The sequence below is a fragment of the Anabrus simplex genome, chromosome 11 (assembly GCF_040414725.1).
Source record: "Anabrus simplex isolate iqAnaSimp1 chromosome 11, ASM4041472v1, whole genome shotgun sequence".
In the NCBI taxonomy this organism is placed as follows: domain Eukaryota; kingdom Metazoa; phylum Arthropoda; class Insecta; order Orthoptera; family Tettigoniidae; genus Anabrus; species Anabrus simplex.
In genome coordinates this window covers 10,379,282-10,407,232 of record NC_090275.1, presented here as the reverse complement: position 1 = coordinate 10,407,232, position 27,951 = coordinate 10,379,282, and the positions used below count along the sequence as shown (strand labels likewise).

At 40.0% G+C, this 27,951-nt stretch overlaps 1 protein-coding gene across 2 annotated transcripts in view; it reads left to right on the top strand.

The window, feature by feature from the left end:
* The window catches only part of LOC136883282 (serine-rich adhesin for platelets), a 314,874-nt gene that overhangs the window by 52,696 nt on the left and 234,227 nt on the right, over positions 1–27,951 (top strand). For both annotated transcript variants that reach the window (XM_067155505.2, XM_067155504.2), the window contains exon 2: positions 22,165–22,365. Coding sequence is in view for 1 of the 2 variants with exons in the window: in XM_067155504.2 (XP_067011605.2) it covers positions 22,165–22,365 (201 nt within the window). In the remaining variant the exon portion in view is untranslated. The remainder of the gene's footprint in view (positions 1–22,164; positions 22,366–27,951) is intronic.

Sequence of the window (27,951 nt, the reverse complement as noted above, 5' to 3'; positions counted from 1 at the left end):
AAAATTGCTCCATGAGAATGCCTCAGCATTATCATAAATTGTTTTCAAAATTATTGTATGCCCCAATAATTATCATACAGGTTGGCATCCCTGTTCCCAACTTAGACGGTACTAGATTTTCAAAGCCCTAAAGAACTACCATTTTCCAGCTTTTAAGAGTCCTTCCCATTCTGTTCCAGTTCCTGTTCCTCAAGGCATCCTTCAGGTTATGTTGCAAGGGACTGAAAATAGTGTTGTTCTCTGTGCTGATGATGTAGGTTTTCAGTTTTCACAGCCACGTAAGTAATCTCTAGAGTGAGCATTCACGTTGTTAGACTGTATCAAATTAATGTTTATTGATGTTTCTTCAGCAAGTGTGGCTGGCATCTTTGGAGTAAGTAATCTAACGTGTTCCGTGAGTTGCAGAAAAGTATCTGAGTAACATCATTTGGTAGAGTGCCTATAATTACTTGACATTTTGTACCATTTCACAGACATCTCTGATCCCATTGCTCTGCACCTTCTTCCATGTGATTATTCAGTCTCTTGAACAACTACTCTCGGATTTGGACAAGAGCCTTGCCTTCCAATAGTAACCAGTTAGATAGAACAGTGCCATTCTTAGCTGCCCTCGTAGGGAGCAGAACCCCAACTTTGTGCAGTAGGTATTACAGGCCAAAAAGGTATCATCCTGTACATCAGGCAGTTGATCCGAGTTTCCTCTGCAGTATTTTAAGTGCATACTTCCGCATATTTTATTGTTTGCTCTCCTTCTCCCTTCCTACTCCAGATTTGAACACACTCCTCACACTTGCCATACATTCAATGATCCTTTCAAATCCAACTCCTAACCCTTTTTTAACTATCTCTTTATTAATTTAGTGTTTACAGAAAGTGGAACTAAACATTACGGAATAGACATACAATTGAACTATTTCCAACAAAAGAATAAAGTAGACATAAACAGACATTTTGTTTCACTCCACGTGTCCCCATGTCTCGCTGCCTGCTCTTTATGTCAATATGAACATAAATGAAAATTGACTGAGGTAGACATATGACCATACTTGAGATATGGTAACAAAAATACAGGGTGAACCGAAATTCGCGCACTCACGTCGCAGCGCAACTCCTCACATGCTAAAGATGTTGATTCCCATAGGGAACCTGAAATTTTCTTCCGAATGAGTAAATTTATAATACCAATATAGTTGGTCCATTATTGGACATTATAAATTTACTCAAACGGAACAAATATTTCAGGTTCCCTATGGGAATCAACATTTTTATCATCTGATGGCCAGGCAGGCATCAATTTTTAAAAATGAGACAGTCTCTCATAGTGGCTGCAAGTAGCCTACGCATTGGCCTCCATGGTATGCACTAGCCATGTGTCTTGGTGGGTATGCTATTTACAATAGAGTAAATTAATGTATTATTTGGGTCCACCTTTTCAATACAAAATGTAAATAGTTCTTTCTTTATTCGTGTCAGAAGTATCAACTTTACTTACAGATATTTAACAAAAACCAACAAGATATCTACATTCCTACTATACAAATATACAAGTCTATTATACAATCACAGATAGAGCAACAATATTCGAGAGCTAGATGATGCTTGCCCAGTATTGGGCGACGTAAATAGCGTTGGGGGAGGCTGCAATCAAGTCTTTCATAGTGCACATCGAAGGACATAAAACACACTGACATGGATGTTGGATCGTCTGCTGCTCTCCGCAATCACAAAGTGATGAATCACTTGAGAAGCCCCACTTCCGCAAGTTTACTTTGGTTCTGCCGACTACTGTACGGAGTCTGTTAAGGGCTTTCCATACTGTCCACTTCTCCTGGTGTCCACATGGAAGACTTTCCTTCGGCTCTATCCAGTTGGAAAGGTGGTGGATTCTTTCTTTCCACATTGTGACTCGAGCATTCTCTGCTTTCCCCTCAAGGTTAACTGATGTGCGGAGAAAACTTTTCCTAGATTTTAGCCTCTGTGTGGCTGGGTGGTATCCATAGAGAGGATGTGCTTCTGAAGAAGATGCCTGGAGCCTTTCTTTGTTAGCTGCTACCTCCCTTCGAATCTCACCGGGAGCAATACCAGCTAAAAGTTGGACCTTCTCAATGGGTGTAGGTTTCAGACATCCAGTAATGATCCTGCAGCTTTCGTTTAAAGCGATGTCGACCTGCTTCGTATGAGCTGACCTGTACCAAACCGGGGAGGCATATTCTCCTGCAGAATAGCATAGAGCTAGAGCTGATGTTCTAATCGTTTGTGGTTGTGTTCCCCAACTTGTTCCTGATAACTTTCGTAGAATGTTGTTTCTGGCAGCTATCTTTTGTTTCAGGTTTTGGCAATGTTTCTTATATGTCAATGTGCGATCCAGCATAACTCCAAGGTACTTTGGTGTAAAGCAATGTTCCAGTAAGTTCCCCTTCCATAGTACTTTGAGTTTCTGAGAGGCCTGCGCATGCCGCAGATGGAACGCACAAATTTGAGTCTTAGCTGGATTTAGTTTGAGTTGGTTTTTCTCATAATAGGTACCTAGCTCTTCTAATGCAGCAGTTAAAGAGATCTCTGCTTCATCAAAGGTATCAGTTTGAGTAGTAAGTGCAAGGTCATCGGCATAGATAAAGCTTTTAGTATTTTCTGGTAATGGCTGGTCATTAGTGTAGATGTTGAAAAGAATAGGAGCCAGTACACTGCCTTGAGGTAGTCCATTCCTTTGATTCCTCCATCTGCTTCGGCGTCCTTGGAATTCGACAAAAAAGCGACGATTTTCCAGGAGAGTAGCTATCATCTTGGTTACCTTGATGTCTGTAATCATTCTATAAAGTTTGTGTAATAATATCCTGTGATTTACTGTATCGTAGGCGGCTGAGAGGTCCACAAAAGCCACACCAGTAATCTTCTTCATTTCAAACCCGTCCTCAATGTGCTGGGTTAGATGTAAAACCTGTGCTCTGCAACTCTTTCCTGGGTGGAAGCCACATTGCTGAGGGATTAGGACTTGGTCTACTACTCCCATTAAGCAATTGAGCAACATTCTTTCCATTATTTTGTATAGGTGGCAGAGTAAGGAGTTTGGTCTGAAATTTTTGGGGTTCGAAGGTTCCTTTCCAGGTTTCAGAAATGCGATCACCTTGGATTTTCTCCATATTTTTGGAATTTTTAGGGAAGTAAAGCAGTTGTTGAAGAATTTTAAAAGCCATGCCTGTGTGGTTCAACTGAAGTGTTTTATTTGTTCTATTGTGATATCATCTTATCCTGCCGCTTTTCCATTTTTGGCGCATTGAATCGCTTTCTGTAATTCCGTTATTTCAAATGGCCTGGATAGGTTACTGGACTTCATTACCTCGCTTTTTAGAATATTATGTTCCATCTTCCTTATTGGGTGATTTGTTTTCCCATTGATGGCAAGCTGATTTGCGATTTGGTTTGCCGTAACATTTGCATGGACTGGTCCCTTGGTTGGATCGTTGCTAAGTCGTTTGAGAAGCTTCCAAGCCTTTCGGCTATCCCTTGACATGTCAGTTTCCTCCATAAGTTTGATCCAAGCATCTTTCTTTGCCTCTGCAATTGAGGAAAGCAGTTTCTTTCCAGCTGAGATAGTGTCTTCACTTAGTGGATCTTCCTGAAACAGTGAAATATATGTGTTCATTTGGGCAGCTGTGTCTGAAGTTAGACCTTGTATATAGTTAACGCTGCATCCTCGTGGTATGGAAGCGCGGGAAGCTTTCTTCACAGTTTCAACAAACTGATCATAAAACTCTGGTGTTGGGTGGATATCTGATATTATTTTATCAAGGGTTGAGCTGAACTTCTAACAGTCTGCTTTTTTGAAATTATATCTCCTTCGAAACGGAACCTTTATTGGTTGAATTGCAGAGAAAAGTTGACACATTATGGGCCGATGCTGGGTATTTGGAATAGGATTGTACATTGATTTCACACATTGCTGTGCCACGTGTTCACTCACAAATATCAGGTCTGGGTTGAAGCCTCGTAACCATCTACTGCTGTTAAAGTATGGAGGTAGTTTGGGGTCATGAATAAGTTGTAATTGGTAATCATCAGCCCATTCTAACACAGCTTCTCCATTATTATCATCATCTGTATATCCCCATGCACTGTTATGGCTGTCTCCAACCACAAAGTTTGTCTTTTGCTTGAAGTAGTTATCTGGAATTTTAAAGGAGAAATAAACATTTGGTGGTTTGTAGATGCCCGAAACGGTGCAGTTACTGAGTTCCACAGTTATCTCGATTTGATTTTCATTGGTGGCTGCAACAGACAAAATTTGTAAATTTGGTTTGGCAAAAACAGTGCTGCCATACTTTCTGTGGGGAATCTCGGCCACAAGTCTTATTCCCGCTATTTTTGGTCGCCGTAGTTATTCATCCCTGTGAGTTTCCTGAAGGCATAATATATCACATTTGTAAGTTTGACAAAGCTGGTGTAATATTCCTTCTTTAGATTGAGATAAACCTTCAATATTTACAGATATAATGGTTAGTGTTGGTCTTGATAAAGACCGTTCTGAATATAGCGATTGGGTCATATTGACTGGTAGATACTTCTGGAATGCTGACGTTCAGTTCAGTACTGGAATTTTAATCTAGGTAACTATGCAGGGGCACCACGAGCAGGAATCAGCTTCACCCCCTGTAAATAGTTTAAATTACATAAATGATTAGGGACTAGTTTTGACCTAGTAATAGGTCATCGTCAGCCTAAAGCAAAATTACGTAGGTGGCTTGAAAAGTTCTCGGAATGTACTAGAATTAAGTATCTTATCTTACCTCGGTGGAACTGCTTTTATTTTTCAACATAGTCTCCCTGTAGACTAATGCATTTGGTCCAGCGATGTTCCAATTCCTTGGTCCCATCTCGAAAATGAGATTCCTCCAGGCCTGCAAAATACCTTTCCAATTCGCCTGTCAGTTCTTCCCTTGTAGAAAATCTCCGTCCACCGAGGAAAATTTTCACCTTGGGGAATAGATGAAAGTCTGATGGTGCCAAATCAGGTGAATAAGGTGGATGTGGCAACAATTCGTACCCCAGTTCATGAAGTTTTGCCATGGCAGTAACACTTGTGTGCGGCGGAGCGTTGTCCTGATGAAAGATGACCTTTTGCCTTGCCAAACCAGACTTTGTTTCGCGTATCTTTTCCTGTAGTTGGTCTAGGAAGTTTGCATAGTATTGCCCCGTAATTGTTTGGCCAGTAGGAAGATAATCTATCAGCAGAATGCCTTTTGCATCCCAGAAAACTGAGGCCACGACCTTTCGGCCGAACACACTGCCTTTGCTTCCTTTGCTAGTGGTGAATCAGTATGTTTCCACTGCTTTGACTGCTGTTTTGTCTCTGGGGTATAGTAAGTGGACCCAAGTTTCATCTGTAGTCACAAACTGGTGCAAAAAATCTTGTTGGTTGCACCGAAAACGGGCCAGACTTTGTTCGGACATTTCCAATCTGGTGCGTTTATTGTCCAATGTCAAGAGCCGCGGCACCCATCTTGCGGATAATTTTTTCATACCCAATTCTTCGGTTAAACTATAATATACGCGTTCAGAAGACATCCCTTCAGCTTCAGCAATCTCCTTCACTTCAGTCGACAATCCACCATGATCATTTTTTTGCACTTTTGCGATAAATTCTGGGGTCGTAACACTTTTTGGCCGTCTACTACACGGATCATCATCCAAGCTCTCCCGACCAAATTTAAACTCGCTGGTCCACTTGGCAACAGTTGAAAATGAAGGAGCAGAGTCCCCCAGTGTGTTCTGAAAGTCAGCATGAATTTCCTTTGCTTTCATACCTTTCTTTACAAAGTATTTAATCACTGCTCGAATGTCAGTTTTTTCCATTGTCACAAATCACTACGCGGGAACAACAACAAAGAGTCGTCACTACCACACTCCTGCAGCTAGAGCACTGACGCGCCACGTGTTCACTCATAAAGGATGTGTGATTATTGTGCGGGAACCTTGTTACTCTAGCACTGACATCTAGCGGTGATTCCGAGAACTTTTCAAACCGTCCTCGTAATAGTACATACCATGTGAGATATTGTGCAGCACTATGTTAAAAAAATAACTCTCTGAAAGAGATTCATAATAAGTCCAGTGCTATTTACCGATTGATGAGCGCAACTTTGCACACTGGGGTGAAACGCTGGCAACCAGGAATGAGTTAGCTGAAAAATTTATAATGTCCAATGTATTGGTGTTATCCTCACATGCCAGCAATAAAAAAATGTCTCTCACAAAAGTTCGTCCTGCGAGTATATCCGGCAGAAAAAGGACGTTGATGAGTGACAGTCTGGCAACACTGTAACCACATGTAGGGTAGCTACCTCTGTCAGCACATATTAATCGTGCTGTAAGTTGGTTGGCGCAGTGGCTGGAGTTTTAGGTTAGCATGCAGGAGGTCGCGGGGTCGATCCTGTGTTGAGGCGTATGTTTTTTATTTCATAAATGTAGACCAGGTGGTATGGTACCCGGCATCTTAATTGTCAGCAGCGTTTGCAACGGGTCCTCTAGAAACCATTTGCACTTACATACTACGATCCTAGAAATTGACGAACGTTCGTTTTCATTGGTCAGCTTTGGTAGACGCCCTTTCCACATCATGGGCGTGAATTTATTCGCAGTTGACGATTAAGATGCCAGATACCATACCACGTGGACTACATATACAAAATAAAAACCATACGCCTCAACCCAGGATCGACCCCTCGACCTCCTGCATGCTAACCCAAAACTAACCACTGCACGACTAATATGTGCTGACAGAGGTAGTTACCCTACATGTGGTTACAGTGTTGCCAGATTGCCCCTCTTCAACGTCCTTTTTCTGCTGGATATAGTCGCAGGAAGAACTTTTGTGAGACCTTTTTTTTTTTTTTTTTTGCTGGCATGTGAGGAGTCGTGTTGCGACACCCGAGTGCGCAAATTTCGGTTCATCCTGTATATCATTTCCTAAAATATATTTGCCATGAAAATTAAAGTATGCTTACTTACTTGACATTTCATTAATCCGAACACTTGCAAGAGGCTTGATTCCCTGTAGATTGGACGATTCACTATCACTTGCATCACTAGAATCCGGTCCTAAATTGATCGAACTGAGGCATGTGAGTCGTCATCAATTCTAGCAATTCTGTTTTAATTTACATCTCAGCCAGGAAATTACTTTAGCTTTCTTTCATAATTTGTTTGGGATACGTTCTAACTTCACACTGGAACTTTGTCTACCACGATAACACTACCAGGCATCAGCTTTGGTAATATTCTTTCAAACCACGATTTAAGTAAGTCACCTGTCATTTTGTCGTGATAGAGTCTCAGTTTTTCTAAGATTCAAAGACAAGATCACCACAAAACAATTATTGCTTCCAGTGTGTATCACTGTCAGTCCCTTACCCCTCCCTGTTGGATTATTTAGCCCTGTGCTTAAACCCGAAAGAAATGCCGGTTTCTTCGACTTTACGGTAGTGTCTCACCATGTCTTTGATGTTGTGCGCCCTTTGTTAATCCCCTTCTCGTCCAAATAGTATCATTTCTGCCCCTGTTGTCTAAATTCTCTTATCTCCACAATATATCATCTCTGTCCACTACGACACTTTTTGTTTTCTACTGAACTCAAAGCGTCTTTCTTTCAACAGCATGTGAAGGGAGGATTCTTTTAAATCTGGGAGTTCAGGATCAGAATTTACAGCCGATAACGCTTTGTTAGTTATAGGGGGTTCATTGTTTTTTTTTTTTTAATGTGCACTTTTCTCCGTATAGCAGAACGAACAAATTCATCGCACTCCGCATCCAAAACACTTCTAACACGTGGCCTTCTTTTACCCGGTGTGGTAACACAGCCGCTACTAGAAAATTCTTTCTGCGTGGTGTAATTGCTCGAAACAGACACACCGGTGAATTTGGATGTTAATTTCACGGTATCATCAATTGAACTGTCGGGATGTGTTTCCTTACTAAATACGTTTAAGACAATAGTATTTTCTCCGCTTTTCAGAGGTTTCCTTCGCTTATGTTTTACAACACTAGCCATTAAAGCGAACTGACTCAAGGTCGTGCTGTCACCTGTGTGACTTTCCTCATGGCTGAGTGATACGAGATGGAGATTTCTGTGAGCAGACATTGGATATTTAAGTTATTGACCAGAAGCTTAGAACAATAATACAATTTTCAGTCTATTTAAAATACCTTTGCTTTCGATGATTTAAACTTCAAAACCTTTTGGAAACAACTATTATTTTTCAATTTAAAAATGGACTATTTACTGCACGGGCGAAGCCGGAAAGAAGTGTGAAGCAGTCAGTCATATGGTTTTGTTTACGCTTACATTATTCTCTGGTTGGAAAGAGTTTTGCTAGGCCTTTAGGTACACTTAAGAAAATGGAAATTGCAACACCATGAAGGCATTGGTCGTTTGTGTTGATTTTCAAGATATGCAACGATGCCATGTAGGTATGTAAACGATCAAAGTTTCAGACCCATTGTATTGTTGCTACAGGTCTCCCCACGTGATCGGTCACGGAGGAATCAACTCCAGTATACGGACTCTGGTGTAGCGTAGTGGACTTGCAGTCTGTGCAGTGAAGTGTTCCCTGTCAAACATGCCTCGAGGACAGATAAGAGCACGCTATCAACAACTGTTGCCGTTTGAGAGGGCTTGGATAATTGGGCAGTGTGAGGCTGGATTATCACTAAGGACTGTCGCTGCACGTGTTGGCCGACAGGCATCTACGGTACAACGTGTATGGCAGCAGTGGTCAATGAAGGTACCCCCACTCGTAGACATGGTACAGGCCCAGCGCGACAGACAACTGTGAGAGGATCGCCGCATCATTCGGATGGCCCGGATGGAACCCCATGCAACAGCAGCCCAAATTCGAGCAGCTGTGGCACTCCACGTTACACAACAAACAGTTGGTAATCGCCTGCGTGCAGCTGGCTTATGAGCCCGTGTCCCTGCAGAAGGTGTTCCATCGACCCCACAAATGTGACGTGTAAGGCTGGTCTGGTGTCGAGAATGATCGACTTGGGTCGACGAATGGCATAGGGTCGTCTTTAGTGATGAATCGCGCTTCTGTCTTGCCCGCAGTGATCGCCGGAATCGTGTGCGCCGACGTACTGGGGAGAGGTACCGCCCAGATCTTATCGTCAAGAGGCACACAGGGCCAACACCAAGCATTTTGATCTGGGAAGCTGTTGGCTTTAATGTGAAATCACAATTAGTGCTTGTTGAGGGCACTATGACTGCTCGACAGTACGTTGATAGGGTGCTCAATCCAGTGGTTGTCCCTATGATGGCGAACATTGCTAATGGGATGTTTCAGCAGGACAATCCCCGGGTTCACACTGCATGCATCTCCAGAGAAGCTCTCCACGACATCACAACCTTAGAATGGCCCGCCAGATCCCCGGGCCTCAGTCCTATTGAGCATGTGTGGGACATGATGGGTCGACATCTGGCCAACCTTCCTCAGCCACCCACAACTCTGGAACAACTGACCGGTGCAGTGCAGCAAGCATGGGCCACAATTCCTCAGGAAGCGATCCAGGGCCTTATTGGCTCCATGCCTTGACGAATTCATCAATGTATTGCAGCTCGTGGTGGGCACATCCTGTATTGATTGTTGTCCAAACTTGCGGTCAGAGGGACCTGTAAGTGTAATCATCGAATCACAACCAAACAGTCGTCCTGCATGTTCAATTGCAGCAATGTAGCACCACTCCTTCTGGGTGTTGCAATTTCCATTTTCTTCCGTGTATATAAATATGTTAGAAATTTAAAAAAGTACCAAACCAGAATTAAATTAAAATAATAAAATTAATGGAGGACCCAGACATTGTGTTAGTCAACTAATGGTGCGAAGGCAAGTCATTAAATGGCAGGAATTTAGTTAGAATAAGTTTTGCAGAAGAGGTTTTTGCTTAATTTTTCAACAGGTTTACAACACTTTAGAAAACAGTTTGTCCAGCTGTCCACAAGCGTTTAGATGCTCTCAAGAGAGTGGGGTCGTCCATAACCAACTTTGTACTGTATCTGTTACGTTGTCATCATTTCCAAACTTCCGACCCTACAAGTGTTCTTTTATAATGCAAACAAGTGAAAGTCCAGTGGCACCTAATACGGACTGTATGGTGGATATTTCAATGCCTCAAAAGCATCTAGTCACTAGCATAATGATCAAGTGCTCCTGACACATTGTCACGCATGCTTGTCGTCACCGGGGACTGCTGACCTTTATTGGCAAGGTCATCATGGATGGTTTTGTGTGTAGATCGACGATTCATGTTGAATTCCACAACAGTTTAATCACTGATGACTCAGTTGCCACAAAACCTGGTCTCCTACTCCGGTGTTCATCGCAGATATTTTGTTTTCAGTTTCTGAATCTTTCCACCTATTCATTCTCTCTCCCCTGTCTTAAACAATTGTCTACATTTGAACCTTCACTCTGCTGTAGATTTCAGCAGGTTTCACTCCCTCTTACCCCACTAAATGAAAAACGCTCTGTTCCCCTTGTGTGGTGCGAGTTGACAGTGGAGTTATATTTATTTAGCTTTCGAAAACACTTTGCACAAAAATTTATGGTCTATATACATACTTACATATTAATCTATACACTGATCTATACACCAATCCATATACATTGCACAAAAATTTATGGTCTATATACATACATATTAATCTATACACTGCGTCACGAACATACATCTAGATTTGTGATGTATTCAACAGTCTTATCAGTTGCGAAGAGGAACTCCTGCGGGTCGCCGTGTAATGCTTGTAATGGGCACACTTGGACAATCCGCTGAGCAGTTTGCCGCAAGGATGGAGGCTCAATGTGGCTCAGAATGTACACGTGTTCCTTAAAGTGCCTATTATAACAAGAGGAGTGTGTATGCGAGGATCTTCAAAAGGCAGAAGTATTCAGTCAGCAGTATGTAAAGATTCTTGGTTACAAGGATAATGTCCAGATAGAGGAGGAGACTAATGCTAAAGAAGTATTCAAATTCGCATATGATAACAGTGACATTTACAGTAAGATACAAAAGTTGAAAACTTGAAAAGCGACTGGAATTGACCACTATAGGTTGGGATATAGTACCATATCTGAAGTACTTACTTGATTATTGTTTGCTTGAAGGAGCTATACCAAATGAATGGCGAGTTGCTATAGTAGCCCCTGTGTATAAAGGAAAGGCTGATAGGCATAAAGCTAAAAATTACAGTTCAGTAAGTTTGACATGCATTGCATGTAAACTTTGGGAAGGCATTCTTTCTGATTATATTAGACATGTTTGTGAAATTAATAACTGGTTTGATAGAAGGCAGTTCGGATTTAGAAACGGTAATTCCACTGAAGCTCAACTTGTAGAATTCTGGCATGATATAGCAGATGAGTGCAATTGGACGAGACAAAAGAGTGACTGAATGGGTTGCTATATTTCTAGAAGTGGGGCCAGTATCCAGTAATCTTGAGATAGTGGGTTCGAGCCCCACTGTCGGCAGCCCTAAGATGGTTTTCCGTGGTTTCCCATTTTCACACCAGGCAAATGCCGCGGCTGTACCTTAATTAAGGCCACGGCCGCTTCCTAGGCCTTTCCTATCCCATCGTCGCCATAAGACCTATCTGTGTCAGTGCGGCGTAAAACAAATACCAAAAAAAAATTCTAGAAAATAGATCTCGGAGAATTAAAATAGGCGAAGCTTTTATCTGACCCTGTAATAATTAAGAGGTGAATTCCTCAGGGCGGTATTATTGGACCTTTGTTTTTTTATACATATAAATGATAGAGTAAAGAAGTGGAATCAGAGGTAAGGTTTTTTGCAGATGATGGTATTCTGTATAGAGTAATTAATAAGTTACAGGATTGTGAGCAACTGCAACGCGACCTCGATAATGTTGTGAGATGGACAGCAGGCAATGGTCTGTTGATATACGGGGTTAAGTCAGGTTGTGAGTTTCACAAATAGGAAAAGTTCTCTCAGTTTTAATTACTGCGTTGATGGGGTGAAAGTTCCTTTTGTGGATCATTGTGAGTATCTAGGTGTTAATATAAGGAAAGATCTTCATTGGGGTAATCACATAAATGGGATTGTAAATAATGGATACAGATCTCTGCATGTGGTTATGAGGGTGTTGAGGGGTTGTAGTAAGGATGTAAAAGGGAGGGCATATAAGTCTCTGGCAAGACCCCAACTAGAGTATGGTTCCAGTGTATGGGACCCTCATCAGGATTACCTGATTCAAGAACTGGAAAAACAAAACAAAGAAAAGCAGCTCGATTTGTTCTGGGTGATTTCCGACAAAAGATTAGCGTTACAAAAATGTTGCAAAGTTTGGGCTGGGAAGAATTGGGAGAAAGAAGACGAGCTGCTCGACTAAGTGGTATGTTGCAAGAGACTATCCACATTTTTCTGTATTGAAAGTCTATTTAAAGGAGAAACAATAAAACTTTTGTATCCACCTATTCAATACATTAAAAGCAATTATAAAGTTAGGATTTCATCCTTATTTTATTGCTTAAATATTAAAACATAGGACATGTTTCGTTCATGTTTTGAACATCTTCAGCCGTAAATATTCGTACAAGGTTAAATGATAACATTGTTTTAGAACTTATACTTATGGTTTGTCTTTGACAAACTTATCCTTAATGAGCTTTGATAAACCTCTTAAATATTAAAATGTTTGTATATTAAGTCGTCTTATTAATAAGAAGAATTAAGTTTCAACCTTTAAAACCTTATTTTAATATTTAAAATACAATGTCAATACATTTACAATCTGTTGAAATTGCTTAATGTTTTCAAATTATTCATTGGATATACATTCAAACATTTTGTTACAACTGGTGTAACTTTTCACATATTATACTGTATGGAATTGGAATCTTAATACACTCAAAATAGCTGAGGTTAGGCTTCAATATTATACTGTTCGTCCACAAGTGACAGAACTGATGTGCACTGTTGATTATAGGTTATGAAAACTTCAAAATTTGTCGAATTCACAAATTGCTAGTAGTCTTGACCGGTGTACAATAGGGCAATCCTCCAGACGTAAGCAGGGACTCTTGTCAGTTGGTGATGAACAAGCTTTGGTGACATGCAAATGGTAATTTCATCAAAGTTTACCTAAGAAAGTGTTTCTTATTCTTTCTCCTCCTGCCTGCATTTACTCTAGTGTACTCAGCTGTTTGACTGCTGTTTGTCATTCTACTTGCGCACATGAGGAGCGTCCGTTGATCTACTGTGTGAAGTATGAAGTGCACTTATATGCGTATAGGATTATGCGAGGCCACTGCAGAGAATAATGGATTTGCCCAAGGAGGGTAAGAGGGAGAGTTTCGGCTTGGTTTTTGATAATTTTAATGATAATATGTGTGGAACTAAGTGAAACAAATAGTGGATTGTAGAGGCACTTGGTTAATTCATAGAGGCATATGGACTTTATTGAAGATGTAATGCCTTTTAGCATCCAGTCTTCAAGTCTGGATGAGAAAACTAAAGTTTCCACAACCCTCTAGTTGCAAATAAGCCTTCAACTTCTCTACTATACCTTTTTTCTTTGGAAAGAAAAAAAAAATCTTGCTGCTCTCTTGGTTCACTTAGCCACCTGGACCCAGTCCATTAATCTCTCACTTGTTTGCCATAGAAAATGTTTATATGCACAGTTCCATTCATCATGTTCGTTCCTAACTTAGCATGTGTATCATTGGAGTGAGTTGAGTGCAGTCGTGGCATTGTTCCCAGCTGTTGATACCTGCAGTCATTCTTGGTCTTTTAAACTTCAGTACTCCTATGTCGATAATATGTTGACAGTACACATTGAAGTAGCAACTCTGATATGCTCCCAGGTGTTGGGTTACATTTAAACTCAATAGCAATGGTCTTCTTTCATTTTGGAGCATGTGTTTCCTCCCAATCACACAGTTTTCCCTATTGATGCAATTCGCCATTTATGGCGATCGTCGTGTACATATCTGAAGTAACTGTAGTGTACGTCTTGCATAATATGTTCTTGCAGTTTTAATTTCAATAAGTATTGGTATGAAATTGAAGGAATAATATATAAGCAAGCTTTTGAGGGAGTGGAATTCATCTGATGGCTATCCGTTGCTCTCTGTGATGAATTGCGCCATGTATGTAGTGACAGTAAAGACATTGTGAACTAGTCCTGATTCTGACAGTGGCAGTAGTCGTATTGCACATGTCAACAGAATTTCAGTGACCATTGATAATTGATAATAGCAAGGGCTAAAATGTTTCCACTGAACAAGTGGCCGTGCAATTAGGGGCGCGCAGCTGTGAGTTTGCATTCGGGAGAGAGTGGGTTCGAACCGTACTGTCGGCAGCCCTGTGAATGGTTTTCCATGGTTTCCCATTGTCGCACCAGGCATTGTCACACCTTAATTAAGGCCACGATTGCGCCCTTTCCTATCCCATTGCCACCGGTGCAACGTACAACAGATTGTAAAATAAGAAAATTAGAAAGCTTCTACCTATTCAGCACTCATTTATTGTTGTAACAATAATTACATAGATTCAGGGCTAGTTTCAGTCTCTCTAGAGACCATCTTCAGCCAGAATTATGTTAAAAACAAGTCATGATGTACAGTAATAAAAAAAGGGTTTATACAGTCTAAAAAACACAATGTAAGAATGTATTTTTGAAGTTTTATACAAGACAATTAAAAGTATGTTGAATGGAAGACATTCTTGATGATTAACATAGGTTCCTAGGACTTAGTTGAATTCTGGTGCTAAGCCAGATTATGTTCATTACTAAAGTTTTTAAATTGAAGCTTTCAAGAAGTGCAACCTTTTATATCTGACTAAAACTGTGATTCCATTCATTATTTTTGTATCTGTGTAATTCTTATTGCAATAAATGAGTACTGAATAGGTGGAAACTTTTTAGCTCTTGGTTTCACATTTGAAGACTACAGGGAAAAAAAAAAGGAGGCAAATCAACATTTCATACCTTTACACAGGAGCTGATTTAAAGTTTGAAACCAAATAATGTTCATTGGTCTTTAGATGTCTTACAATGACTGTATGTAATGGATTTCTTTGTTATGAAATACAATATTAGGCAATTGTTGTCAACAGAAGCACAAAATATTAATAAAATTGTTTCAAAGAGTCACATTTTACAGCAGAATAGGGAGGTAAGTCAACAAATCTATTATTGTTTTAGCAAAATTTAATCACATTGTTTTCGCCACATTCATTTTCTTCGTAATTTAGGTTCATGTGGTAGATTCATGCAATAGATTTGAGCCTGCTTAGAAGAAAAAGCTTGCAATTCTTGGAGGTCTTTGAACTTCTCTTCTGATATCGTTAGATGTCCCGGGTATACTCTTGGAGGATTACGAAATTCGTTAGGTTCCATATCACGTACAATGATTCTTTCTGATCTCTGCTTGTGTACAGCAGTGGAGATCCATGCTGCATTGTATAATTCCTGGTGGATGACTAGGCGCGGATCAATTCCTTGATCGGCCTGGTTGGAATACGACACTTCTTGCGGTAATAGCCTAATCATCAAAGAAGCTGCTCCAATCTCTGATCATTCCATCGTCTACTTCTATTACCATGAAGGATTCAGGTTTCAGTCATGCACGTTGGAACACCTCAGCCCAGTCTTGAGGAATTTCTGCCATAGTTTTTGTGTTTATCAGTCCCATAACTCTGTCACATTCCAGGTACGAATGCCCTCTTACTGGGAATGTGACATGAACAGACTGTAGACGTTTCTGCTTGTGGACAATATAGTGTAAGTTTTGGAAAAGAGTGTAATTTTTGTTCTGCCCTGCTGCAGAGTCACAGAAGATAATTCAGTGCTGGACTTCTGGGCTAAGAATTCTTGTAATGTATTCATTAAGAAAACATGTTACCTCATTTGCCCCTTTTCTGCTGTCAGTTTCAGGGTAGCCATAGAAAATAGCCTTGTTGTCAGACAATTGGTGGACATTGAAAGAAAAGACGCTCAATTGACGCTTGTAATAAACAATGTTTATAGAAATATTTGGACAGGGGATGATTTTTTTTTTTTTTTTAGATATATGGACACTGATTCAGTAACGGATCTTTTCTACTCTTCATCCTTCCTTTTCAGTTGCAATTGTAAAAAGTCTCAGTTCTAAGAATGTGCATTTTATGTCGTTTCCAGACACATGATCTCTTCTGTAATTGTTCTTTCTCCTCTTCACTTGCTGTACTCAACTGGGATAAGAGTGATTTCTTATTTACAAAAAACTCATCACAGGTACTGCATGAATCACTTCTGGGATACCCAAAGGCAGTATTGAACCGTGTATTGGAAATTGTTTGGTATATTTTGTAGGACACCAAGTTGTCAGGATTCTTTTCTTTAATCATGTTATACATTTTAGAAATGCTTAGTTCCTCAGGAAGGTACTCTGATCTCTTTCTGCTATAATGGCTTTCACGGCCCTTAAATGATATGTGATCTGCAACCTGCCTTTCAGTTTCTACTGACAAGTTATTGTGGTGGTTAGATTGTGTCATTTTCATTTGACACCCTTACCTTGTACTTGAAACTTTTACCGCAAGGGATGGCATCTTCTTCATCTTTTCTTGGCCTCCTCTGTTTAATATCACGGGCTGAAATTAAAGCAGCCAAATGTAAAGTTTGTTTCTCCCGCATTGTAAACTATTGAAGTCGTTGATGATTTTATTTCGCTGCTTTACATCAATAAGTTGAAACACTTTGGGTTAAAGTTACAAGGATACCAATCTCATGAGACTGGGCTATCAGTTTTTTTGTCTGCATCCTTGATCCTACCAAAACTCTTCCTCTTCTTATTACTTTGATAAGATCTATACGGTTCTTGATCACCTTCACTCTCTGCGCAGGTATTTGAATTCATATTGTAACTTAACTGGCACACAATATTACTATCAAAACAAGAGCATGCCATAGCATGTTTTCTTCTTCATCATCTTCTTCTTCCATTGCAGCATTGTTGCCACAGTTGGCACACTCCATAGTCTGTAGAGCTGCATTCAAATAGATGCAATAATATGACTTACCTCCTTATTTCCCTGTTTACTACTGACTTACCTCCCTCTTGTCAGACTCCTTGGTTGAATGGTGAGCGTACTGGCCTTCGGTTCAGAGGGTCCCGGGTTCGATTCCCGAACGGGTCGGGGATTTTAACCTTCATTGGTTAATTCCAGTGGCCCGGGTGCTGGGTGTTTGTGCTGTCCCCAACATCCCTGCATCTCACACACCACGCTTAACACTACCCTCCATCACAATAACACGCAGTTACCTGCACATGGCAGATGCCGTCCACCCTCATCGGAGGGTCTGCCTTACAAGGGCTGCACTCGGCTAGAAATAGCCACACAATAGTATTACCTTGCCTCCTTCTTCTGTAGGCGAAATTTTCAATATGAATTTTTGCAATGACTAGCTCTTTTGCTGTACAATTTACCCCATACAAAATATGCCACTCATGCTATATGGTTATTTTCTTAACTCATTTTATTCCATTTTCCCTATTTCAAGCTTGAATGTAAAAATTTTTTCTGTAACTTGAAGGCATGCAAAACATTACATCCAGTGCACACTCAATTATCTCTGTATGAAACCATATTCTCTTTGTTGATTTGATGGATTCTTCCTGCGTAATATTTGAAGATTTCCCCTCCAAGAGGGAGCTGGTATTCTGACCACCCCTATGGACAGCAACAGGGAGGACGAAAATAGACTACTATAAGGAGTTGTACTTTTACTTTCCATGTCCCCTTTGGGTGGTGCATAGTGATATGTATTCTGCTGCTGTGTGTTTACTTGGAGGATACGAAAGAACTGGTGTCATATTCATGGGTATTTGGACAATGAATACAAAAATGCCAAGTATGGTAGACTACTAACTTCTGCTAGTAAGGTGTGAGAAAAGACAACTTCAGCTGCAGAATTATTGAGGAGTATAATGGGATACACACAGAGGGTTCTTTGTGTGTGTGTGTGTTTTTTAACAGAAACAAAGCCATTGCCATGCCAGTACGTTACTGCATAATTCAAATTATTTGAGCGATATACACATGCCAGCATTAATTGTTTAACATTCAGTTGGCAGAATTGCTACTGCTTACTGCCAATATGTTTTGAGGCACCAGGTAGTTCTCATCCCTCCACTACTCCATTATGGGACTCTGGTTTTAATACTGAAGCAGGGAGTGTCCATCAGCTTTCTCAACAGAAGTTCCCCTAGTAGGAACCTGAACTTCGGTAGTCTCCTTACTCAAGAATAAGCATTCTCTACGTTTTAATTGGAGAGTATTGTTTGACTACCTATATGCCATAGCAGTTTATAACCCTACTTTAGGTTATTACGTAACCCTCATCACAGTGTTGCATAGAAAATAGACATAGGAAAATGGACTTATTTTGAAAGTTACGAATTTGTGTTTAAAAATGAGTATATTCCTTTTAAGGCATATTGAAACTGGTTTTAAAAACAATGATTTGTCTACAATATACAATAAAATTAAAACTGCTGATGTAGAACTGTAAGCAACAAGAAGGACCGGTGAATGTTTCGGTAGAAGGGAAAGTAACGGAACAAGCAGTGTCGTTCAGGCATCTTGGAAATCGGACGATGTGGAACAACAGCAGTGGAGAAGTGAGGCGCTAGATAGCTATGGGCTTCTGACCACAAGTCAAATCGAGGAAGAGTTAGGCAAAATGTTTGTTTTGGAATGTAGCGATGTTATGGATGCTTCAGGGAAAAAGATGTGCAGTATCTTTAGGCTTTTGAAATGTGGAATGAAGAGTAGCCGGTGAGTAATGAAGTACTGAGGGGGATAGGAGGGAGGAGGAACCTGATTATATTCAAACAGAGGAAGCGATCACAGCTGGGGCACATCTTGAGGAGGGATTGCTTGCTAAGAAGAATGTTGGGAAGTGAGTAAGATGATCATGACGGACATCATATTAACAGATGACGGAAGTTGGTCAGGATAGAGAGAGACTTTGAGTATGCCCACGTGATACATATCCTCGAGCAGAAGAGGTAGGAAGAAAATAGTGGCATTGCTGACAAAACTTAAGAAGTAATGGTACAGCTGTGGAGCTGAGGTATTACCCTATGCAGGTTTTTACCTTGAATTTTTGAATTCTTGAGGCATTTTCAACCTCCACAAGCACTTTGGCATATTGGAAGTTCTACTGTAATACCAAACTCTTCAATATACCACAATAGTCGTCCTTATCGTGGTAAATTTCCATTTGGGGAATAGATTAAAGTTTGTAGGACCTCGGTCAGGCGAGAAGGATGGATAGAGAAGCACAGTCGTCTTGGGGGGTTTGTCAAAACTTTACATATCAGTGACGTTGCATTGTCATGTTACTGATTCCTGGAGTTGTTCTCTGTCCCGCCCCCCTATTCTAGTCTTTTTCTTCTGACATTTTCCCTAAAAACTGGGTGAGTTGACCGTGCGGTTAGGGGCGCACATCTGTCAGATTGCATCCGGGACATAGTGGGTTCGAACCCCACTTTTGGAGTACATTAATCAAGGCCATGGTCACTTCCTTCCCACTCCTAGCTCTTTCCTATCCCTTCGTCGCCATAAGACCTGTCTGTGTTGGTGTGACTTAAAGCCACTTGTAAAAAAAAATCTCTAAAATATTGCAAGTTTCAGATAATACTAGCAGTTCACAGATCAAATCTCGGGTAAGAATTTATGGTGCACAACACTGTTGTCAAAAAGAGATCGACAACATCACTTTCACGTTCGGTCTGACCTGCCACATTTTGTCTCGCTGAGTGTGTCTGGAAGAGTTTTCCCCAGTTTGAAGCGGAAGCAAATGTTAATACACTACTCATAATATTCAGACACCTGTACAGTCTGTACACCCTTGCAAACTAAATAACTAATTATTTTGGAAATGAAGAGCACATGGCTACTTTATATGTTCATCTTTAAAATCCTATTGGCTATGATCAACTTTTAGTTCATGATTGCTCCTCACTATGCTATTCGAAGATGTTAGAACTTGTTTTATTCCATACCCAGGAATTCATAACAGGTGAGTTGTGTGATCTTAAGTTGTTACCGATGTTGTTTTCAGCTTTGTTAGCCTTGTTCCCATCCCTCTTCCTGACATACTTATTTATTGTGCGTTAGTGACTCTTTATCATCTTTAGTGTTGATGATCTGAAATGACATCAGAAATTTACATCTTTGAATAGAGTAAACCTTCCTCAATCCAAAAGTATTTAGTATGTGTTTGTTCCTACCAGTGACACTCTTTGGGTACTTTTCTGAAAGTGACATTGTTTAATTTTTAGGTACACTTTTTTTCTGAAACATAAGAGCTGGACCAATAAGACTCGGTAGGCTACGCTTCTTTATTTGCCAAGACTTGAGAACAGCACTTTTTTTTTCATGAAATATTAGTATAGTGTTAAATTAAGCATGGTATTAAAGAACTGCAAACACCGGACAAGTTGGCTGTGTGGTTAGAGGCGCGCAGCTGTGAGCTTGCATCCGGCAGATAGTCCCACTGTCGGCAGCCCTGAAGATGGTTTTTCGTGGTTGCCCATTTTCACACCAGGCAAATGCTGGGGCAGTACATTAAATAAGACCACGGCCGCTTCCTTCCAACTCCTAGGCTTCTTCTCGCCTATCGTCACCATAAGACCTGTCTGTGTCGGTGCATTGTTAATCGAGTTGTTAAAATAACTGCAAATAACAGTATATGATCTTAAAAACAAAACGGACAAAATTAAGGTACTCAGTGTAATTGACTAGAGTGGTCCAATGTGGGCCATTAAATGTAAAATAAATAATAAATGGTAATATAATAACCACTTCGAAATATTTTAAGTAAAAAATATTTTTTTTTGATAGCCCATTTCTACAGGGTAAAATACATTTTGGGTGCACTTGTTTATTTTTATTGTAGGCACTATTGTTGGTTATTGATTTGCACAAAAATAATTATACTGTAACTGATAAATTAACATCTTCTGTGAAACTTGAATGTAATGGTGTGGCAGGTTTTTTAATTTTTAAAATGTGATTCATTCTTATTTGTATCCCTGTTCATGAACCAAGGGAGAAGGTTACAGAAAAAAGGTTTGAATAAATGAGGTTGTTCAAGATTTCATTTTAGTTTTCCATGAAGTAGATGACTTATTCTGGGGATTTTGAAGTTTTACTATTTCGTCCTTTGAAACTTTTTTCTGCCTTATGGATGGCTGCTGTCTTCTCAGCAAAAGTATTGCACTCGAGCTGGTTTGGACACAAACCTTGACACATTTCAGCAATAAACAAACACTAATGTAATTTCCAACAGCACTACATAAAAATCCACAATTTTAATAGAATATCTTCTTCACTATCTTCGTCTGTGACCACAGATAGACTGAAGTACCTTACACAATGGAAATAAAAGGGAGTAGGGAGAGGGAGGGGTGGGACTGTTTCCTGGAGTTTATCAAACCAGCTTGACTGACCTACATTTCTCAGCACTGGTTTGCAGTATACTGGTATTTTAGATTTAATTTTGTAATTTCATCACTTGGTCTCATTGTGTAATTTTTCAAATTATCCAAAAGATAATCAAATTACAGAAGATATTTTAACATTGTCTTGTATAGGAATGCCAAGGGACTGTACAAAAATGTTGAAGTATTCACAATTTCAAATTAAAACTTAAATAAGTTTCACTGTATTTGATATTAATGTATTTTGCCCTAGTTTGTGTGAAAAATGAGCCAAGTTTGGTAGCATTGTAATAAATAGTTTTTTAGATACAAATTTTTTTTTTGCTATTTGCTTTACAACGCACCGACACAGGTAGGTCTTATTGCGACGATGGGATAGGAAAGGCCTAGGAATTGGAAGGAAGCGGCCGTGGCCTTAATTAAGGTACAGCCCCGGCATTCGCCTGGTGTGAAAATAGGAAACCACGGAAAACCATCTTCACGGATGCCGACAATGGGGCTCGAACGATACAAAATTTTGAAATGAAGCTTTAAACATGCAGGTTTCATGTCCTGGTGCCCTTATTGTATATCATGTGTTTATCATTGTTATCATACATTGTGCTGTGAGGATTTTGAAGCTGTGAAAACTGTTCTCAGTTTGATTTGACCTCTTGTTTGCAGGTAAACTTGAACAAGAAGATTCTCCGAGTGATGAGGATGATGATGAACGTGATTGGGACTCTTCCATCGAGACTGGAGATAATCAGAAACTAGCAACAGTTTCTAAACATGATATTCTGAACACATCGAGTGAAACCCCCAGGTTGCCACGGGTATCATCAAAAGAATCTTTCTATAGATCTCCTGGTAGACTGGACGGAGGTAAGAAAATAATTTAACTCAAAAGATTACAGATGCAGTAAAAGTTCTGTTCACGAAAATTAATTGGGGGGTTATACGATTTCTGATAATAGCTCAATGATATTTACGCCAGAAGTTAGAAACACCCTCGTACAGTACTTTATGTTGAGATAATTGTTTTTGTTTGATTGCTGTTATAATACTAACTAGCTGATGTACCCGTGCTTCGCTACGGGATTCTAAGAAAGACTGACTTTGTGGTTTTCTTAAATGAAATCAACATAGGTCATTACAAAAACTGAAGTATCAATGTAGTGATTGAAAGCAATGCTATCATATAAAATACTCGATCAAATGGAAAGCTGCATGTTTTATCACTTTTAACGAACAGTGCTGCGGTTAGATTGCGGTGCCAATCTAATAGCCCAAAGTTCCAGAGCTGGGATGACCAGGCCGCAGATTGCCATGAACACTCATCTGCCATTATTCCGCTAAATATGCACACTGTTCATTCCAATCTGTGCCTCCGAGTAGGGATTGAATAGCCCGAATGCTATGATGATCCAGTGTGTTACGTACCAGTAGTATCAGAAAATTTATAAACCAGGGGAATGGCATGCTAAAGAAGAAAGTTATCTAACTCCCCAGCTACTTCCCATCAATATTCAGACAGGCTGTTACACTCTGTTCGACTGGGCAAGTTGACCGTGTGGTTAGCGGTGCGCAGCTGTGAGCTTGCATCCGAGAGATAGTGGATTTGAACCCCATTGTCGGCAGCGCTGAAGATGGTATTCCGTTGTTTCCTACTTTCACACCAATCAAATGCTGGGCCTGTACCTTAATTAAGGCCTAAGGCACTCCTAGCCCTTTCCTATCCCATCGTCGCCATAAAACCTATCTATGTCGGTGCGACGTAAATCAAATAAAAAATACTCTGTACGCAGCAGTAGTCCTAGCTACCGGAGATGAGGGGCAACAGAAGACAAAGCACATCACGACAAACAATGGTCAATGTAATGTTATTGTTGATCAATGTTAGGAGCTATCTATATTGTAGGCCTTCACATTTAGTTTTCTTTCGACTCTGTGATTTGTAAAATATTTTATACCGTAAAATGTAGTTTCTTATTCTCCGACTTACATAGCGATTTCCATTAAATACTGTTTACCTGTTTTCTCGTTACTCGGCGCTGATATGGACTTAGTAACAAAAATCCAAATTCATGAACATGTTTGTGATCAAAGCCAGTACGGTAACAATGTATAAGACGTGGATAATAGGAAATTTAATACTATATAACCTTAGTTATGTAGCATTCATCGATTACACCTCTAATAAATATTTGAGAATTACATTTTAGACCTTCCCCTAAACTACCATTTCACTCAGCGTGAATAAAATAATTTACAGCCTAGACTATAGCGACTTATTTCCTGACTTTGCATACCGATTTTCATCAAGATAGGACTACTAATAATAACAATACTTGAGAATTAAATTTTAGGCCTTCCCCTAAACTACCATTTTTCTCAGTGTGAATACAATTATTGATAGCCTAGATTGTAGCAACTTATTCCCTAACTTTGCATACCCATTTTCTTTAAAATACGACCACTAATAACATAAATAGTTGAGAATTCAATTTTAGGCCTTCCCCTAAACTACCATTTCACTCAGCGTGAGTAAAATGATTTATAGCCTAGATTGTAGAGGCTCATCCCCCGACTTCACATATCGATTTTCATTAAATTCTCTTCAACCGTTTTCTCGTGATGCGTGTACATACATACAGACAGACAGACAGAAATTACGGAAAAGTAAAAAGTACATTTTCTTGTTACTATGGACATGACCGGTACAGAAATACCATTATTTTCAAATTCTGAGCAATGTACAGACAAAACTCTTATTTTATATATATAGATATATAGATTTACTGAATCAATATATCAAATCAGAATGTACACAAGTAATTTTTTATAAACAATATTGAAATATTTTTTGAACTTTTGTATAATGTTTTCGTGCAGCAGTATTTCTCCATCGTTTTATTAGGACTCCTGATGGCGTAGCTTAAAATTTTGTTGTTGTTACTAAACCCTAATATTTAGATAAATTCCTAGTTTTCTAAATGCAGAAAGAGGAAAAGCGCTCACCTCTAATGCCGTGGATTCATCATCGGCATTAGCAATATAGGATACATTTGCAAATATTGTACACGTACTGACACTGCAAAATGCTAACAGATTCACTTGTTCAATGTTATAAGGAAACTTTATTAAAAATCTAATGAGCAGTAACCAGCTGTATGTGACAAGACACTGGCTGGGTAGTGACTAGGCCACATGCCTCAATGCCTCATTGTCATTTCTTTGGAAAAATTTTCTTCCAAACACTGAACACATTTTAAAATTATCTAATCCATGTTTGTATTTGCCTTAGACCTTGACACCCTGAAGCTATTCTGCCCATTGTTATAATCCTACTTGGCAGGTTTTCAAGTTAGCTATGCTAAATCGTTCAATCTCTTAGAACAGAATACTCCAGCAGATCACTCCTTTGTTTCTGAGAGTCCCCTGGGTTTAAATTGGTTAATTTTGTTTTTTGTCCCTGTTCATCAATGTTTATTCAGTTTGTTGTTTCATAAAGAATGTTTATTCAACTTTGTTCCTTTTGTCTGTAGGCTACCGATGCAGCTCCTCTTTGTTATACTTTCTTTGATTCTTCCATCTCATGTTTCTAGTCTTGTTCTGAAATTGCTTGTATGATTTGGCCAAAAGATAAATATTAGGCCACTCATGCTGTTCAGTGTTCTACTTCGACATAGTGGCCAAAGTTCTGGAAGAATTGGAACGAATGTAAGGACAGTCTAACATCTAGCCTTACCAAGCTTCAGGAATTTTCATGAAATGGCCCAACATCTCAAAAACAGAAGTGTGCTGTTTCTATCCATCCAGTCTCTTATGGCACCATGAAGTTTTAACATTCCAAAACCACCTAACAGACACTGCACATAAAATACAGTCTCCAGTAAACCTTGTCAGGAAACTCGTAGACACATCAGAGCTTCGTTGAGTAACCCTTGATCGTGTTCGCCTGCTTGGATTGGCAGCTGTCAGATCAGTAAGGTTGATGTGCAGTTAAAGGCAACCATGAGGGCTGTCATTGGCACAATAAGATCTACTGCACTGAATTGGCTTCTGTTTCTCTCAAACATCTGTCTCCCCACATGTGCAGGAAAGTAACAGTTTTGGAAGATTGGTGAAAAGTCTCTGACGATGATTCAATCCCACTGCATACCCAGCTTCGGTTTTCACCTGCAAATTGTCTTAGGTACAGAAGACCAGCCGGTGTATGAAGAAGCACCACCCCTGCTGGTGAGTGGGTTTAGCCCCAAGGTGGAATGGACTCTAGAATTACTGGAGGATAAGCCACGTAATTCTGAATCAATCGGCAATCCATCTGCCTGGTTTCCATCAACCAAAACTGATACGGGCACATCTGAACTGATACCATACTTGTCAATGAATGGGCAAGGATCTAAAGTACAAGTACAAGTTGGGTTCCTGGTGGACACTGGTCTTGCATACAGCAGAAGGTGAGCCCATTACATGGATCAAGTCCTACGACATAGCTGTCTGATTGTTGAACATTTTTCTGATTGTATATATGTAATTATTTTGTAATTATGTAATGAGCCATACAATCACTGCAATAAATCTCCCAAGAATTAGCGGGCAAACCATAAAATTTTGCTAACAAGAGGAAAGGCTTGTCAGGTGCTGACTACCTGACGCAAAACAAAAACAACGTAAGGACCCACGGTAGGTCTAACAAGCCATTGGTAGTGTCATTCAACCTGCTTATCGAATGAGCCTCACAATAAAAAGACAGTAGAACCTCGATTATACGTTCCCGGAAACTACGTTTTCCCGTAACATTCGTTCAAATTACGTGGTCCCGCGAGCATCCTAATAAAATCACGTTGTAAAAATCCTGCATTATCCATTCCTCGAAGAAATGATTTCCCGGATCAACCGTCCAGAAATTTCAGTCCCATCAACGCTAAATCCTCGATCACGCGTTTTCCAAGAAACTGTATTTTACGAAAGGATGGTTACGGCACGGATCTTGGTGTTGATGTCCCGTCGCTGTGGTAATTTGAAGAAGTACTGTACCGTACTGGAAAAGCGATTGGCGGTAAACTTGCATAAGGGATCATCTTAGCATCGCATTCGGGTAGTATTGTTTAGAGAATCCTCTGAAATCCTAAAGCAGAGGGTGCCTTCGACACTTGGAAGGAGATAGAGCACATTTCGACAGCTCTATTTGAAATGTTCATACTTGCAAAACTTCTACATTATGTCCAGGGTTAGATGTTTATTTTTTACTTTTTTCGAGTGTATCTCCGAACATTTTTTCGCATTTCCCTCATGGCACTGTATAGTCTCTGGATTTTCAGGCAGGAATCGAAACTGCTCCTTCTTATGTAACACAAATTTGGTATTATCGTATACGATTATGTTATCGAGACCAGAACAGATTTTGCACTTTGCACAGTACGTAAAGCTATGGGAGGTTTTGGGATTGCCTGTTACTGTTTTGGTCCTAATATAAGACTGGGAATTTCACGTTTTTGTGTTAAAATGTTATAAAAGCCGCAGTCGTTTTATGTGCGCTCGTTACATTAAAAAACTTTGTATCTCGCACTCGTTCCGACTTGCACTGCGAGCACGCTTTCCAGCTGAGTTCAAGGTCGCAAATAATCGTAATTTCGGAAGTGTTGATGATATTTTTTTCTCTTTCCATTTGATTGTGATTAGTGACGGGAAGATCTAAATATAATGCATTCGAGAACTTGAGGATTGATAATTTCAAAACCATATTCTCGCGTTCAACATAACCTTTAAAAGTCTATGTAGCCTAGGCCTAATTTACGCGGTACAGGATTTCCATAAACTGACTAGGACAGTATTCCGGTGACCAGATTAAATGGAAGATTAAAAAAAAAAAGGATTTTGCCATTATGTTGGACGCTTTTGTATCTAATATGCTGTAATCTATTAGATTAGAGAATGAAAAACTACTTGTGGTCGATTGTTGTTTGGCTCGGCGTTATGGGTGTTAGATTTTTCGAAGAGTTTGGCTGATCAAAGTTGCTTAACTGAAAGAAGTTTACAAAAGAATATGACGAAGTTTTCAGAGGAAACTGACAAAGATTCCCTGGTTAAACTGAATGTTAAGTTTCGAGATCTTAAAGTCGCGTACCTGTAATTAACGTTTGAGGCCAGCCCCGCGGTCTAACTTGTCTGCCTCTCACCCGGAGGGCCCGAGTTCGATTACTGGCCAGGTCAGGCATTTTTACCTGGATATGAGGGCTGATTCCAGGTTCAGTCATTCTACGATTACCTTTAATTGACGGGGTATTTAATGGTGATATGGCGACTCTGGTCTAGAGAGGTAGGAATAACGGCCGAGAGGATTCGTCACACTGACCCTGCGTCATCTCGTATCTGCAGGCCTTCGGACCGCGGTCGCTTGGTAGGCGGAAGGCCTATTGGGGCTCTAGTTTGGTTTGGTTTAGGGGCGTTTGTAAGATTATAAGT